General features: G+C 43.1%; 1 protein-coding gene across 1 annotated transcript; it reads left to right on the top strand.

Moving 5' to 3' along the window:
- Positions 1 to 466: 466 nt before the first annotated feature.
- LOC133226433 (uncharacterized) lies at positions 467 to 4,245 on the top strand. Its single transcript, XM_061380012.1, has 3 exons — positions 467 to 537; positions 3,456 to 3,932; positions 4,122 to 4,245. Exons 1-3 carry the CDS (start codon positions 467 to 469, stop codon positions 4,243 to 4,245), a joined length of 672 nt encoding a protein of 223 aa, XP_061235996.1.
- Positions 4,246 to 17,680: the final 13,435 nt, after the last annotated feature.

The following is a 17,680-nucleotide window of genomic DNA, read 5'->3' as shown; positions in this document are numbered from 1 at the left end:
ACTGTGCAGAAACAAGCATGTTATTTCACTTTCCCACAGTTCAGCTTCTCAAGTTCAATGCGGAGAGAATAATAGAAGCTTTCTCCAGCTTCTAGCTTGTCAGGTCTTACCTTCTGCATGGGGCACTGACACACAACGCAATTAGGGTTTATCCTGCCAAAGGGGTAATGCCCAGTAGAGGAGCAGTCAACAGAGAAGACCACCATGAGACAGCAGTGTCTTCATGGACAGCTATCTCAGTGAAAGAACTGAAGTCCCTCCAGCTAAAGGCAAGGCAGACACTGAGGAAAGTGAGAATAGAAAAAAAAAAAAACCACAAACCAGGGGGTTTTGATATTAAACTTCTCCATCTCAGCCTCTGAAGTAGAATGAATTAAAAATTTTCAGGAGAATCTGCAGCAAAAGACTTCACACTGCTCCTCACTTTGCCATGCTATGCTGTTCTAGTGGTATTCTCTCCCAGACAATGTTGAAGGTTCATGTCCAAACAGCAGGCAGCAGTACAACGTCTGTCGGCCTGATCCGATCTCAAGGGAGGTGTGTTGCTTAGCAGGGGCATGGATAGGGGATATTGCAGAGAGACTACCTCCTCTAGTAAGTCCCATGGACTATTACCCGCCTCTAGTGATACATGTGGGTGCTAGGGATATAGATAGTAGTAGCCTGGGGAACATAAAGAAGGACTACAGAGCCCTGGGAGAGGTGGTTAAAGGCTCTGGAGCTCAGATGGTCTTTTTGTCAATTCTCCAGGATATAGGGGAGGACCTAAAAAAAGCTAATAAGGTTAATAAATGGTTAAAAGGGTGGTGTCACAGTCAGGGGTTTGCATGTCTTGAACATGGGACCCAAGTTTGTAGGCCAGGTCTACGGGGGGCTGGTGGAGCTGGTCTTTGTAGGAGGCTTGACAGACTGGTCAAGTAGGCTTTAAACTAGATGTGTTGGGGGAGGGGGACATCATTCCATCCCAACACACCCAGTCAGTTGCCAGCACCTATAATAAATGCTCAGAGCAATGTAGAGATATTCCAGCTGCTCCAGCCAATGAGCCAGCTTCTTTTGGAGTTCGGCTCAGATGCCTCTCTACAAATGCCCATAGCATGGGGAACAAACAAGAGGAATTAGAGATGTGTGCACATCTACAGGGGTATGGTATAATAGGCATCGCAAAAACATGGGGGGATGGTTCGTATGACTGGAGTGTTGGAATGAAACGTTACAGGCTTTTTAGAAAAGACAGGCCAGGCAGGCAGTGAGGGGGAGTTGCCCTTTACGTTAGGGATAGGCTGGAGAGTACGGAAGTCTGTCTGGAGACAAGTGATCAGTTACCAGAGAGTTTGCAGGTCAGGATTAAAGGGAAAACAGCTAAGGGAGACATTACTGGGGGGATCTGTTACAGACCGCCTGATCAAGATGAATCTGCCAATGAAGCACTCTATAGACAGATAGGAAAAGCCTCATCCTCACAGGCCCTTGCTCTCATGGGTGACTTCAACCACCCTGACATCTGTTGGAGTGACGGTACGGCCTGGCACAAGCAATCCAGGAGGATCCTTGATTGTGTGGAAGACAACTTCCTTCTGCAAGTAATACAGCAGCCCGCAAGGAGACGTGCCATGCTTGACTTCGTGCTCACCAACAGGGAAGGGCTCGTTGGAAATGTGCCGCTCGAGGGCAGCCTCGGATGCAGCGATCACGAGATGGTCAAATTTGAGATCATCAGGACAGTGAGAAGAGCGTGCAGCAAGCTCAATGCCCTGGACTTCAGGAGAGCAGAATTGGCCTCTTCAGGAACCTGCTTAGGAAGATTCCATGGGATATAGCCCTAGAGGGCAGGGGAGCCCAAGACTCTTGGTTGACCTTCAAGGATCACCTGCTACAAGCTCAGGAGTGTTGCATCCCAACCAGAAGGAAGTGCAGCGCTGCTGAGGAAAATTAGAAGGAAAAAAGAGGCTTATAAAAGGTGGAAGAAAGGACAGGCATCCTGGGAAGAATACAGTGATGTTGTCTGGGAAGCTAGGGACCAGATTAGGAAAGCTAAGGCCCAGCTAGAATTAAACATGGCTAGGGATGTTAAAGATAACAGGAAGGGACCAATTGGTGACCTTCTATGATGGGGCTACAGAACTGATGGACAGGGGTAGAGCAGTTGGTGTCATCTACCTGGATTTGTGTAAAACGTTTGACACTGTACCACACGACACCCTTGTCTCTAAATTGGAGAGACATCAATTTGATAGGTGGACTACTCTGTGGATAAAGAACTGGCTGGCTGGCTGCACACAAAGAGTTGTGGACAATGGATCAACTTCCTGCTGGAGACCAGTAACAAGTGGTGTCCCTCAGGGATCGTTGCTGGGACTGGTCTTGTTCGACATCTTCGTCGCTGACATGGACAGTGGGATTGAGTGCGCCCTCAGCAAGTTTGCCGATAACACCAAGCTGTGTGGTTCGGTTGATACGCTGGAGGGAAGGAATGCCATCCAGAGGGACCTTGACATGCTTGTGAGGTGGGCTGATGCCAACCTTATGAAGTTTAACCATGCCAAGTGCAAGGTCCTACACCTGGGTCGGAGCAATCCCAGACACAGCTACAGGCTGGGCAGAGAAGAGATTCAGAGCAGCCCTGCTGAGAAGGACTTGGGGGTGTTGGTGGATGAGAAGATGAACATGAGCCGTCTTCAGTGTTCCCTCGCAGCCCAGAAAGCCAACGGTATCCTGGGCTGCATCAAAAGGAGTGTGACCAGCAGGTTGAAGTAGGTGATCCTGCCCCTCTACTCTGCTCTTGTGAGACCTCACCTGGAGTATTGTGTGCAGTTCTGGTGTCCTCAACATAAAAAGGACATGGATCTGTTGGAACAAGTCCAGAGGAGGGCCACGAGGATGATCAGGGGACTGGAGCACCTCCCATATGAAGATAGGCTGAGAAAGTTGGGGCTGTTCAGCCTGAAGAAGAGAAGGCTGCGTGGAGACCTCATAGCAGCCTTCCAGTATCTGAAGGGGGCCTATAGGGATGCTGGAGAGGAACTCTTCATTAGGAACTGTAGTGACAGGACAAGGGTAACAGGTTCAAAATTAAACAGGGGAAGTTTAGACTGGATCTAAGAAAGAAGTTCTTTACTGTGAGGGAGGTGAGGCACTGGAATGGGTTGCCCAGGAAAGCTGTGAACGCTCCCTCCCTGGCGGTGTTCAAGGCCAGATTGGACAGAGCCTTGGGTGGCATGGGTTAGTAAAAGGTGTCCCTGCCCATGGCACGGGGGTTGGAACTTGATGATCTTAAGGTCCGTTCCAACCCTAACTGTTCTATGATTCTATAAAATGTGTCTCTGTTGTCCCAGGGGGTCACGTAACGATTGCCCAATGTCCCCCATGAAGCTGCAGCCCCTTCAGGGCTCGTCCCCATCCTCCGCTCGCAGCAGTTCTTGAATTCTGGGGTGATGTCACAACCCGCGTTACAGCGCCGACCACCTGCGCCCAGGCACCAGCACAGACCTCACCCCTGACCCCACACTTTTCCCCTGCTCCCACCTGCATGCTCCAGTCCCTTCTGCCCTGTTCCTGTTCTCCCCTACTGCCCTGCTTCCATCCCTTTCCACTTGTTCCCATTCCTACTGCCCTGTTCCCTGCCCCTTGGGCACTGTGTCGGAGCCAGCAAAGGCAGCCCCACAAGAAATCCACCCTTGTCCTGCTGGTGGCCAAGCTCAGCCCTTGCGGAGCCGAGGACGCAAAGGACTGCTTTTGCAGAGTAAGGAGCCGGTGGGTGCCAAGGCAGGCGTGGGGCCGGGTCTGTGCCCAGACCCTACAGGCAGGGAGCACGGCCGCTCACCCCTGCCCTCTCTGCTCTGGCAGGTCCTGAAGCCGCTACCGCCCCGCAAGGCGCTGAAACGAAGAAGGCAGAGGATCCTCCGGCTGCATGAGCCAGCCTGTCAGAGCTGGTGGGTGCTGCTGGACAAGGAGCCCCCGGCCTCCTGCCAGCTCCTGCTGGGGATGTGCCCAGGGCCCCAGGGCCCCACGGCTCTGCCCGGGCAGCGAGAGGGGACCGGGGTGCCCAGAGCCCTGTCCCACAGTTGCGCTCCGCTGCTCTGGGCAGCACCAACGCACTCTTCTGCTTGGTTTTGCCTTAGGCTATTCCAACACATGTGGGAGCTGGAGGAAGAAGCCACCAGCAGGACCCAAGTGGGGCTGCAGGATGAACCTATGGAGGTGGATGTGGTGGTGGAGGAGGATGAAGCAATGGATACCAACTGATGAGTGGTAAGACAGCACGTGCCCCCCATCCACTGCTGGCAGTCAGGGTGAGTCGGCTGCTGCCATGCTGGCCCTGGGGCTGTGTGCAATGGCCCCGCTGCTGGGACACGGTGCCCGGTGGCCTCATCCTGGTGGCACAAGCACCACCACCACGCTGCCCTGCGCTGCCTTTGGGACACGCGAGCCGAGTCTGATCGCATAGAGCCCGGCTCCCAGCCCCAGCCAGGGCTGAGCCCCGCGGCAGAGTCCCCCTCTCCCCAGCGTGTGGCAAACACAATGACCATCAGTAGCCTCACTGAAATGACCTTGTGCTCCTTGTTTCCAGGGCTGGTGGAGAGTTAAGTTTTAACAGCGTTTGAAGGTTTGTTTAGAAGAGTTCCAGTTTTCATTGAAGAGTTTTGGTTTTTAAGAAGATTGTTTTTCGTTAGGAGTTGTAGGTTTAGGTAGAATAGGTTTAGTTTTAGGAATAAGTGTTGTTCTTTTAGGTAGAATAGTTGTAGTTTTAGGTAGAAGAGTTGTATTTTTTGAGAAGAACAGTTGTTTTTTGTTGTTTATTTTATTTATTTTTTCTTGTTTTGTAAATACATTTCTTGACATTCTTCTCACCCGGTCTCTCGTTGTATTCGCTGCGATCATACGTGGCTTTGGCAGACAAGTGGTTTCCACTTGCTCTGAGCTCCCAGGGCTGGAGGGGCCATGGGGGCTGGTGCTGGGTGCTGGGGCACCCCAACTGTCCCCACGTGGGCTCCCTGCCCTGGCAGAGCGGCTCTTTCAGGCTCTCTGCAGCTGTGGGCAGGGCTGGGCACGGGCGAGGGACCAAAGGTCTGGGTGCTCACCCCAAACCCTCGGTGGCTGCAGGGCACCTGGTCTGGTGCTGCCATCGGGCACAACCTGTGCCAGCTCTGAGCAAAGCTTCTCAGGCTGCTCCTCAAGCTGGGGGAAACACGGCCACGTATAAGGAATCAGTCAGGGGAAGTTTAGATTGGATATAAGGAGGAAATTCTTTCCTGTAAGGGTGGTGAGGCACTGGAATGGGTTGCCCAGGGAGGTTGTGAATGCTCCATCCCTGGCACTGTTCAAGACCATGTTGGACGAGGACTTGGGTGGTATGGTTTAGTGTGAGGTGTCCCTGCCCATGGCAGGGGGGTTGGAAGTTGATGATCTTAAGGTCCTTTCCAACCCTAACTATTCTATGATTCTGTGATTCTAACTAAAAGTCATTACCCTGTGAATCTAGGGACTGAGGATTTAACAATATAATTGACTTTTCCATGTCTTTTGCTTGTAAACACTATTCACCATGGAACGCATATCTTGATAGTGCCTGAGAAGCCCACTAAACTTTTCACAGAGCACTTGACAGCACCAAAGCAAACCAACAGCCTTCCCAACATTCTTTGCATAGACCTTCGTTACAAAACACCAAAACCCACAACACTGACAACACTCCTAAGAAAACAGCAGGAAGAGTGCAGAGTGGCACCTATATCCTGTGTCACTTTTCTTTCGCAATTAGAAAAATCTCATTAGATGAATTTAACATGCTCTGTGCCCTCTGTGTTTCAGCAAGTATCACGTAAGAGAGACAAACCTTGCAATGGGGAAAAAAGTGAAGACTTTAGAGGCAGTTCTTAATCCCTGGACCTGTGTATCAGGGAGACAGGTGGAAGAATTGACTTTGCACACTCAGAGGTAAACTCCATCTCTGAAGAACAGAAACTCCGTCCTTTCAGTAAGAAGCTCCTGAGGAGCCAAGCTGTTAAACATTACCTTTATCCTAGAGCTTCACGCAGTCTAGGCTCAGGATGCAAAGAGCAGCCAGGATGTACTTGCTGAGTTTTGAGAAGGAAGCCCACAGAGCAAGTAGAGGACAGATGCAATATGCTCATGGAAATGAACAGCCATGACTCAGTTTGCTCAAGGCGCTGAAACACAGAGGAGGGGCAGAAATAAGAGAAGTGACAGTGATGGAAGCAGGTGGGATGTAGGGGGTGCTTCATAAAATAGCCTGAAATAGACAATGTGTTTGAAAACAAAGTGAAAAGACAGCGACTGATCCAGAGAAGTAGTGAAGAGATGCAGGAAACAGCATGCCTGATGAGTACAGGGAACAAGTTGAGTCAAGGGATTTGCTTCCATCCTGGTATATGTTGAAAGAAGTATCAAAACATTTAGTTTTTTCTATGAGGGGAAACTAATCTCCAGTCACATCCAAAAGGAAAAGCAAGCCTGGTGAGAAGTCAGTTTTGAACTTTCTCATTGCGCAAGTCAGTTTGCTTCAGGCTCACTTCTTTGATTTTAAAGTCTGACTGGCATCCAGCTATGCCTATGATGATCAAATAAGGACAGAAATCAAACAATAAATGAAAGAAAATTCCCATGTGTCATGGCATTTCCTTTATGAGGACTTCTTGCCATATTCTCAATGTACAGCAAGACATTTCTGGTTCTTGCCTCAGTTGCAGTCAAACAGGAAAAGCTCAGCTCTGGGAAGGAGTGGTGACATTAGCTGACAATTGTTCTCCAGTTACCTTCCTGTTTATTTTTAAGATCAGTCCTGCTTGTAATTGAAAACAAACATCTATTTCTAGTATTTGGGATGGATTCCACACAAAGTCTATTTGTTGAAGTGAAGCAAGTTAAACTATTCAGTGATGAAAAAGACTAAAAAACATTGCTTGTATTACATAAAGGAATGCAATATATGTAAACAATAATGAGCAGTAAATTAAACTTTCTTCCTGGCTCCAACCTTAATTCCATAGAAAAAATAACTTCAGCTGGTTGAAGGAAGAAGATCTCTCTTCTGCACCTTACAAGTTTTGTGCTTGTTAAAGGTACCACAAGAAGTTTCATTATTAGATTATGTTGGTAGATGAAATTTCAACTGCTAGTTTCTATAGTAGAGGAATGGTCCCACTGACCACTTTGAATTCAAAGGCTTTTATTATAGATGCTTTATGTAAGTCTGTTCTCTCCTAATTTCCAGGTCTGCTGCTGCCATTCTCAGAACATTCAAATTAATCCACCTGATTTGTCACTAGCCTTTCTCAGAGAAGACGAGACTTTTACACACTGCTGATTGTTTACAGGCTGTTGCAGCAGGTTTCCAGAGTGACTTGTATGTCTTTAAAAGAAAACCCACACTTGAGGAGGAGTACATATAATGCTCAGAAACCTACTAGTAAGTACTGGCTTTTGGGTGATTTTCCACACACTTAAAAAAGTTGTGCATTTTCTGTTTAGCAGAATCTTCAGATCTTACAAGCTATGGGTTTTGTCTCCATATGGATTAAAGGGGACAGACTTCCTTATGTTTGAAATCTAGAACTAGTCAGAGACCAAACACATCTCCAGCTCCCAGCAAGACATGTCTCATTATGGTCCATCCCTGGCAAAGTTCAAGTCTAGGTTGGACAGGGCCTTGAGCAACTTGGTCTAGCGGTTGGGGGTCAGAACTTATGATGATCTTAAGGTCCTTTTCAACCCTAACCATTCTAAGACTCTATGAAACTCCATGTTCAGTTTAAGATGCAATGTTATAAGGTACCCTTTTTTGTACAAGACATAAATTATATTTCTATTTTCATAATACCATGCTACTTCCAATATGTATCATCTTATATAATTTGGTCCATGGAATTTAATAGTTCTTCCCACTTTGGAAAAGACACAGTGAAATCAGAAAGTGAACTAATTTTAAATTAAAAATATAATGGCAAATGTTTTATATGCAGCCCAAACAATTTAATAGGAAAATTAAGAAGAAAGAAGAAACTTGCTATTACAAAAGTAAGGGTATGTACAAAGAAAAAGGGAAAAAAAAAAACCCCAAACCATTGGGAAAGTGAAAACTGAATTACTGTTGTCACTTTGCAGAAAAATCTATATTACAACCAGACCCGATGAGAAAATAGAAGCCCTTTTCAAACAAAATGCTAATTTTAAAGTATTTTAGGAAAAAAAATCCTATGAGAAAAAATGGGGAATTAGTCGGGTGTCAGGCTCCAAGCTGGCTGTCTCACAATACAGTACTAAAAGCAACCAGCTGCCTATGTCCTTTCTGCAGGTGTTCATGTAGCAGCTTTCATTTGATAAGTTAGCTCTTCTCCCAGGTAAGGGAGTATGGAGATGAGATTTGTGCTCCAGTACAGATTTCCAGCAACAATGAGATTTTGTAGGTAAGAAGTTTCCTATGGGAAAATCATTCTCTGAGAAAACATCTAGAGTATGCCTAGTCAGCACGGGAGAAAGGTTGAAAATGCACATCTTTGAGAATTTCATCTACATTGGAGGTGGACTTTCAAAACCATAAGCCTGACCTGTATTAAAATCAACATGTCTCACCAATTGCATCACCTTGGTACGGTGATGAAAATATATACAACCACACATACACAAACATATTTCGAAGTAAATAAAAGCTAAAATAACAGTACAATTTGTTCTAAACTTTAGCCCTAACTCTATCTCCAAATTAAAGAGCTCTTCAGGTCAGAAACTTTGAGACATGGGCTACATGCATTTTTTTCAGAAAGGTGCTGCAGACCAACACTAGCTATATCCAGACCACCTGGTTCCTAAGTCTGCACTGCATTTGGCTAAGGTACAAGTATCTTAACAGCAACTTTAACACATATCCACAGTACTCTACTCACCTCAGTTGCCTAGTGTAAGAAATGAGTATTAAATAAAAGCTGAATACATTCATACAATACAAAGTGCGTAAAAGAGAACTGTTCAAATGTCAAAAAGTGAAGCTGAAACCATCTTTCAGGGCACATCTCTGTGTTCACGTAAAGCAAGCAAGTTTGCTTAGCACAAACCCAGCAGGCTGCAGAGCTATCGGTAAGATATAAAGAAACTACTACTTCAACAAAAACATAATTACAGTACCCTGCCCAAAAGGATCTGCACAAAGCAACAGATCTGAGAGCCATTGTGATACCATGGAAATATTTTAAAGGCAAGATTTTTCCCATATTAATCTATCACTTCACAATAAAAATGTAACACCTTTGAGGCAGTACACATTTATCTTCTATTTTGGGGGAATACAACTGGGTGCTGGACCTCTTCGATAGTTTAATACAATATAATAATGATTACACTCACAACAATAAGGATCTATAGAGATGAAATAACAAGGCACAATGTAGTGAATTATATAGTAGACATTATATTAATAGTGTTGCTATTATTGGTGATAATACTGTAACATGCAATTCGCAACATTATGCCCTAGTTTATTTCAACAGAGGTAATAAAGCAAATCAGCTCTCACTAGACCTGACAGTATTTTTTATTTCCCAAAGGAGCCCTTTAATCCTTCAAATCTTCTCTTTAAGACTGGATCAAAATTGGTATTGGGAAAGCTGGCTAAAACGGTGTTGACAGCTGAGGAAATGTTAGGGTCTGGGAAGCAGAGATATTTAATGGGTTTCTGTGTCTTTTTAAAATTTGGTTTCAACCTGAGCTGAACATAAAGTTCTCCCTTCCTCTCAGAAAAACAAGATGCCCACATCAGGTCCAGTTCCATGAACACCCAGACTGGACACAGAATTTGTGCCCCAGCTGTATCAACTTCACAGAGGTCTGATGCCAACTTTCAAACCAGCCTACCCTTCATCCAGGGGACCCTGAAGTCCTGCATATTGAACTAAACAGCTCAAAAGAAGCAGGCTATCTTTCTCTTGTACGTCTCCTTTAGGCTTAAGCCATAAAACACAGGGAAAACAGATCCACCACCGAGGACAAAAAAGAACTTGTCTGCAATCTTAGAGATTTTTTAAGTGATTTTGTGGAAAAAGGTCAGCTCCTATTGATAATGGTTTTATATCCCTGTTAGTGAGGCCATATATATGCATTTGGTAAATTTTGTCCCACAAGAGCAGCAGAATCTCATGGTGACTTTCAATACAGCTGGAGCTTTACAGCCTCTAGGAGTGCTCAAATGGACACATACCCTTTTTTTACAAATCTCATTCCTTTTGGAACATGGTCTCAAAAACAGTGACACAAAAGATATGTGGCTATGAAAACACAAGGTTTATTGGTACTCTGTAACAAGAGACAGAACAAGGGCAGAGAGAAGGAGAATGACTTGGCCATGAACCCACACTTGGAAAGAAGGCAAAGTATGGTACACTCACTTGCCCTGCTGCTCTGGAGAATCAATAGAGAGGCAACAAAATGCAGTGCATCTACTCTCCTTGCTAGAATGAAGGCCAGAAACATAAAGCTTCATCCAAGCATCTCAAGAGTAAAAAAAAATGGGATCTTCTGATCAGTACAAAAGCAAAAAGCCTTGGTGAGGAGTCAGGTAACACAAGATACAGCCACAAGAGTCTTATGGGTACATGCATGATCTTAACTACTCTAAGGACTGAGCTGGTAACCATGTACCTCATGAAGGAGTTTCCAAAGGTTCTGTGGATGATTCTGTAACTCTGAGCTAAGTGGTGAGTTTCTGATCCAAAGGCTCAGAAACTTTGATCTTCAACTTTTAAGGCACAGTTACTTTGCACGTAGCTGGCATATCCCAGCCTCCACACAGTTTTCCTAAACAGAGTATGGACTAGAAATGCATCCCTGGTTCTTCAAATGCGGTAATGGATATCCTTAAGCAAGCAGCCACAAGACCCTCAGCAACTGTGCCTTCTGCAGACCCCCTCACAAGTATGGTTCTACTCATCTATCACACCAGAACAGTATCAATATTAAACTAAGTAATGAAGTTAATTTAGAAGGACCTAACTATTCTTCTCAGGGAGCATACTCTAAGTTCAAATAAGTGTCCCTCAGGGAACAAGAAGAATTACAGTAATCCTAATGTGTGATTTTCTGTTCCCTTTTTTGTTTTTATTTTTGGTTTTTTTTTGTTTGTTTTTGTTTTTAAAGACACTTTTTTTCTGTGGATAGGAAAATACTTCTGCACTGAGTAGAACACAGATGGGGGAAAGAAGTAGGAAAAAATGCATCTGCAGAAAGAAGAGAAAGTTAGAATCTGATGCGACATGGTCTGGTGAACTTCCTTTGTCAAGCAAGTTCTCATGCTTTTTATGACTAAAAATATTTACCATTATGCATTGTAAAAAGAACAGAGAAGATTCCATAATTATTCATTAGATACAAACACAGAATAAATTGATCTTTGCACATCCTATCACTTCAGAGTTTAAAGACACAGAGACGTGATTTAATCAATATTCTCAAAGGAGACAACACTCTCTAATAGCTGGCTTTAGTAATCATAATTTTGCAGCCCACTGCTTTGAACACAGTAATGAATTAGACATGGCAAAGCAAAATCCTCAAAGAAAGAAGGTAAGCATTAGTATATCATAGTCTTTCTTACAGCTCTGGAAACTGAGGCCAAGAGATTACTGGCAGCATTTACAAAAGGAGGTGGCACTTAAGTACCACGATCCCCCTGGCTTTTGGGTAACTTCTACAAGAATAAATGCCTAACTCACTTCTGAAACAACATTTTAGAAAACAAAATCATTTAATGGCCCAATTTCTGTAATGATGTTTGAAATCCCTCAAGATAACAGGTAGTCGTCCAGGAGGTAAGTAACATTTCCCTAGCTGTCTAGTACTACCAGGAATGCTACTGGATTCCCTTTGCTTACCTTCAAATACGTACCTGACTTTTGAGCCTGAGTTTCTTTATCTTATCTGCACTGCAAGACACTTTGCACAGGCAGCCCTGCCCCCCCAGAGTTTAGATAGCTGCTGGAGATTGCTGTTGCTCCTGTTTGTCAGGCTCTATTGCCAGTGCAAAGAGATGTACAACCCAAAAGCTGAATTTCTTTCTCCACCACGAGTTCTTGTCTCTTCCTCTTGACTCTAAAAACATCTCCAGTGAGTAAACAGCTGAAAGAAATACATCCACGCCACACCTAACAACAGGAACAAATTCCAGCTGTTTGTAGTATTCAAGGTTTCAAAGAGAAGACAAGGAAGATGCCTTGCTCAAGGTTGAGGAGCAATTCCTACATATGACATATAAGCACTGCCTCCTCCCTAAATATTTTTTGAGGGAAACACACTTTGTGTGGGCTGCAACCAAATCCTAGAGATCTGTGGTTACCAGAAAGGAACACATCAGAGATGTCTTTCTTCACTTACTGAGCTCTTCTCAAAAGGAGCACATGCCTAAGCAAGGTATATTATTAGGCTCATGGTAGTTGCTGAGAGAGGTCTTGCTACGCACCTCTCTCAACCAACAAATTCCCTCCTAGAGTCATCCTAAGTAGGATGACCGAACTGAAACTGACTTTATCTCCATTTCATTTTTTTAATCCCTTTTCCCCATTTGAATTACACATTCTGATCTAGAACTGTACTCATGGAGGCTAATCTCCTACTGGTTTCTTTCTAGCAGCTCAAACACTATCTTCAGTTTTAATAGCTATCAGTGTGTAACATTTATGAACCAGGATGCAATTAGATATAATGATAATGACACCAGAGCAGGTAAACACAAACGGTTCCAGGTTTGAAACAGCACTACCAGAAAAGTTATCTGAAACTTACTTTAAAGACGACAAAATAAAGAACAATAAAAGTTGAAAGGACTAAAAAGATTCTAAAACTGAGCATCTTTATTACACACCACAGTGTAAAAAAAAACACAGACCATCTTCCATAGACATATTGACAAGAAACTGTTACATCTAGGAAGGTTTTTACTATAACACAGGAAGTACTTTTTCTTCTTTTTTTTTTCTTGCTTTATCCTGAGCTCTGTCAGACACCAGGCACTGCATCTTTGCAATGAAGTTTACTCAGGTGTGTATTGGGTTAGGATACACAGGACCCCAGCTCTCTTCCCAGCTTTGCTTCCAGCGAAACACTTGCCTTGAGTTTGCATACTTTCTTTGTCTCTTGTTTCTCTAGTATGGCCCTCCATATTATCAAAAGATAAGCAGGTGATTTCCAGGGGGCAGTGATCAAATACAGCAGCAGTAGAGAAATAATATTGGTATGATCCTGTTGAGACATGCTGAAATTATAACAAGGAGAACATGCCAGCCAGTTCAGAATTCAGGCCCCAAACCCAGTGACATTGCTAAGAACTAATCATTTAATTGTATTGATCAATAATTAAACCCAGTTTTCTGAACCCCAAGTTCTTAGAAAAAGATGCTTTTCTCTCCAGCTTTGAGCTTTTGCAGAATTAGATGTGAGGCAGAGATAAGCTGTGCCAAAAAGTCATGGAGCCATGAGGAGCATCTTAGGAGAATATCTGCTCTGGGCAATTGAAGCCAAACAATTTAGCTGTATGAGGAGAGGCTGGTGTTTGCAAGCAAGCAGCATCAGACAAAAATAAGCAGTAGAATCACATTTTCAGAAAGACTGAATTATCAGTCATAAAACATAACCTCTAAAATACCTACCTTGTAAGTCCAGTTTGATCCTGCCTATATTTTGAGATCCTTAAAAGTACAGATAATTGTACAATGCATCCTAAAACTATATATGTATTCCCTGGCTTTACAACTGAAATTGTTCAAGATATTGTGGTTCCTGGTAGTAAATGAAAGCAGCAAATGTTCTGTAATCTCTGCAGCAGTAAAAGATCTCACTGAAGGAACCTGCTGCTATGTCATGGACATTTGCAATAATCGCAGTCAGGAAGGGAATGTGACACCACTTGTTCGATGTGATTGAGCTATTGCAGAGACTCATGCTAGCTAATTAATCACCAGATTGCTGAAGGGGAAGAATCCTTTCCAGACAGATTTATATGCATAGCTGGAAAAAGCCTGAGAATTTTTTTGTGCTTTCCCTCTGTGTGTGCAGAAAGGAGTCAGTTGTGAGGCTGGGACTTACTTTGGTGATCATGAGTGGGCTAACAGTGAAACATTATTCTGCTAGAGCTGGAAAGCCCAGCCTAGCCTTTATAACTAAAACTCTTCTGTGAATTTCCTTTGCAAAAGCTGAAATCAAGATGAAATAATTGTAACAAGTATCAGTACAAGTATTGTAGTGACAGCTACAATAATCTGTTTAGTATTTAAAATGTTTTACAATTCATTGAGATTTTTAAAGACCCTGAATTTTTGTTTTCCTTCAACAACATGAAAAGAAATATGTGGATTATCAGCTTCCTATCATTAATGTAGATAGGATCTTCTTTTGTTATCAATAACAATTAGCCATGGTGAGTACTTTTCAGAGGACTTTTAAATTCTTAAAGCCCCAATCCTATAGAGCTGGATTCACATGAATAATGGTAAGCTTATGAGCACTGTTTCTGCATGCAGTGGGAACACCAATAATCCAAGTTCCATCATATCCCTAAAGGGACCTTCTCTTTCTCAGACAACTAAAATTCCAGTATGAAACGGGTTTGAATTTTCATCAGTGCAATAATAACAAAGCAGTGACAAACTGTATCAAAAAGGAACAGGGAAAGAATGCTTAACAGAAAAGATAAACATGCAAGCAAGAAGTCAAGAGTCTGACACAATCTCGTGTCTTTGCTGTGCAGATGCCTACAGCCTTCAAACAGACTAGACTGGTTGGAACTTGTTCTGGCACATTACAAAGTCAGAACTAATTACTCCTATTTAATTTAGTGGACAGCAGATTATACTTAATTAATTGACTATTCCATACTTAGGGAGATGTTTAGTGCAGCTGAATCACTGGACCAAAACAATCCACCATAACCAGTAAGTACTGATAGAGATGCAAAAAAGTAGATTGGATACCAAAGCTTTCCTGATTAGGATTCTGACAGAAATGTCTTTATCATTGTAAGGAGACAATTCTGAGTAGTTCAGCTACACACACAGGTTCTCAGCTTCTCAGTCATCATCCTCCTTGTCTGTTGCTGTATTCATGGACTTTCTCTGAACTTCCCTTCTGGTGGTTCTACTTTCAGACTTCATCATTTTCATTTATTTCTTAGATCAAAATTCCCTATGACATCCCAAACTGGAACATTTCTCTTTCCAGATCTGTACAGATTTTGATTGAGGAAATAAGATGATTGACTTTCAAGAAACATGACATAATTTTCTCAAAGATGCTGGTCCTGCACCTGTAATTTCTTGGTTAAACAGCCGCACAAGTATCTCAGTGTTTATATTATTTTGGTGGCTTTAAAATACAGTACCAAATTGAAATAGGGTAAGTGTGTGTGCCCCTATTCTGTTGTTCCTTACTCTTTCTTTCATTCCCTTACTCCTCACCTTTTAACAGGCAATTATTTTGTACCATTCTCCAAGCAAAGACCATGAATACCAGTTTGCTCAGGAAAGCTCCAGGTAGAAATAAACACAGCAATTATACTTATGTGAAGGCTAATTCCAAGAAACATTCTGTCTCAGGGAAGCAGTCAAGCATGTGCCTGTCCCAAAAGACATTATTATGTGCTTCAGTGACTTTCTTACACTGAGGTTTGAGGGATATAATCTAGAAAAATTCTCCTGCCCCTATCTAAGTCACTTTCCAAACTGGCAAAAGATATTCACTATTTCAGTATGTATTCCAGTCTATAGCAGGTTGAGCTGGATTCTCTTTTGAAGAAGAAATCTTTCTTTTACCTCCAAAGAAACACAGACTTCCTATAGGACAAGGGGTAATGGGTTAAAACTTAAACAGGTGAAGTTTAGATTGGATATAAGGAGGAAATTCTTTCCTGTTAGGGTGGTGAGGCACTGGAATGGGTTGCCCAAGGAGGTTGTGAATGCTCCATCCCTGGCAGTGTTCAAGGCCAGGTTGGACGAGGCCTTGGATTATACGGTTTAGAGTGAGGTGTCCCTGCCCATGGCAGGGGGGCTGGAACTTGATGATCTTAAGGTCCTTTCCAACCCTAACTATTCTATGATTCTGTGATTCTATATCCAGGCACACTTACACACTGATACAGCCACTCAAGTAGAAAGGTTTTATTCAAGTTATTGATCTAAATCAGATGAAGCAGGATCTTACAATCCCACATGAATCAATGCCTTCATCAGCTACCAGAAATTGGGAAGAGGGTAAATATTCCTTGATTTCAATTGCAGACTCCTCTCTTTGTACAGCGCGCTTATTTTGCACCACAGTTACCTGCAATGAAAGGTATCATGCAAGACTGAATTCTGGAACCATCTGTATGCAAGAAGTGAATGTATGGGAAGAGTTTGTTTCTAGCTCTTTACTCCAACAAAAGGAAACCGTTTTAAGGATGATCCACTTTTTGGGAGGAAGAGGAGAAGGATCTGTGTTGCAATGCACAGACAAGGAGGCTGACTTAATGAGGCAGTCTATTCCATTTCCATTTAAAAACCTCTAATGCAAGAAAGCACGTCTGCCTAAAAATGATCTGTGAAATTTATTTAAAATGCATTTGAGAATGGTTACAATCATGTCTGAGCCTCCTACTGGTGGCAGCTATCAGGATGAAATAGAATCAGTGACATGAACAGCATGACAGCATTATGTAAGAGATTATGAAGCAGTTTCAAGCCTGCTTTGATACAGCATTAACAATCAGCAGGAAAAACTTTGTTTAATATTTCAACAACATGTTTAAAAGTTAAACACTTTCATTCCTCTGATGGTGCAAAAGCCTGAGCAGTACAGAGACAGAAAATAAGGAGACATTTCAAGGCTTTTGCCTACAACATAGGACTATCACAGAAACCTTGTCAAAAAATAACCTTGCATTCTAACAAGATGTCCAGTATCAGCAGGAGACCAGACCTGCAAATATTTCCAGTGCCTCTCCTTATGGGGACATGTTGCTTTCACTTTCATTCTGATGACTTGAAAATGAAGTTTTGGAGTGAAGCAGTTTTATAGAGCCCAAAATGGGAACAGAGAACCTCTAGGCTGTGACATTGTCTGGGTCTTGGGCCCTGCCATGGACAAAATTTATCTTCTCCAGAATCTGAAGCTTTCAAATGAGAAGGGCTTAAGCTCCCATTTCAGGAAAAAACCCAGAACAGTAACACAGTGAGGCTTAATATTAGTCACCAGGGAAGACAGGATGAGAAAACATATCTCTTGAAACTACAAAACCATAAATCAGCCTGGATGAAAGTGACAGGATGATGGTTCCTTTCAAAGGTACTCTTTCTCCGCTGTCAACATAGAACAAGCATTTAATTCATTCATGAGGCTATAAACTCCTCCAAATATCCTCTAAATATCCTCCACATTTCTTTTAGCTGAAAACATGGGTCCCATTCCCAGCCATTTCTTCTTTTCCCAGGTGTTCTGTGCTTTCATTTTTAAAGCACAGAAATAGTCTGGAAATGCAGATAGACTTCTAGAGGAGTAATGAAGCTTAAATGGAAGCTGTGAATACTGGCAGTGCCCCACAACATTTACTACAAATGTCAGAGAGGATGAGAACAGTTCATTCTGGCCTTAGCATCTGTGGCCTCATCCAATGTATCAATGATGGTTAAGTATATCCCCACAGTGTCTT

This window comes from Neopsephotus bourkii, unplaced genomic scaffold (assembly GCF_033783945.1).
Source record: "Neopsephotus bourkii isolate Nb327-2 ecotype Australia unplaced genomic scaffold, CSIRO-AGI_Nbou_v1 NB_1781, whole genome shotgun sequence".
Taxonomy (NCBI): Eukaryota; Metazoa; Chordata; class Aves; order Psittaciformes; family Psittacidae; genus Neopsephotus; species Neopsephotus bourkii.
This window is presented reverse-complemented; position numbering and strand designations above follow the sequence as displayed.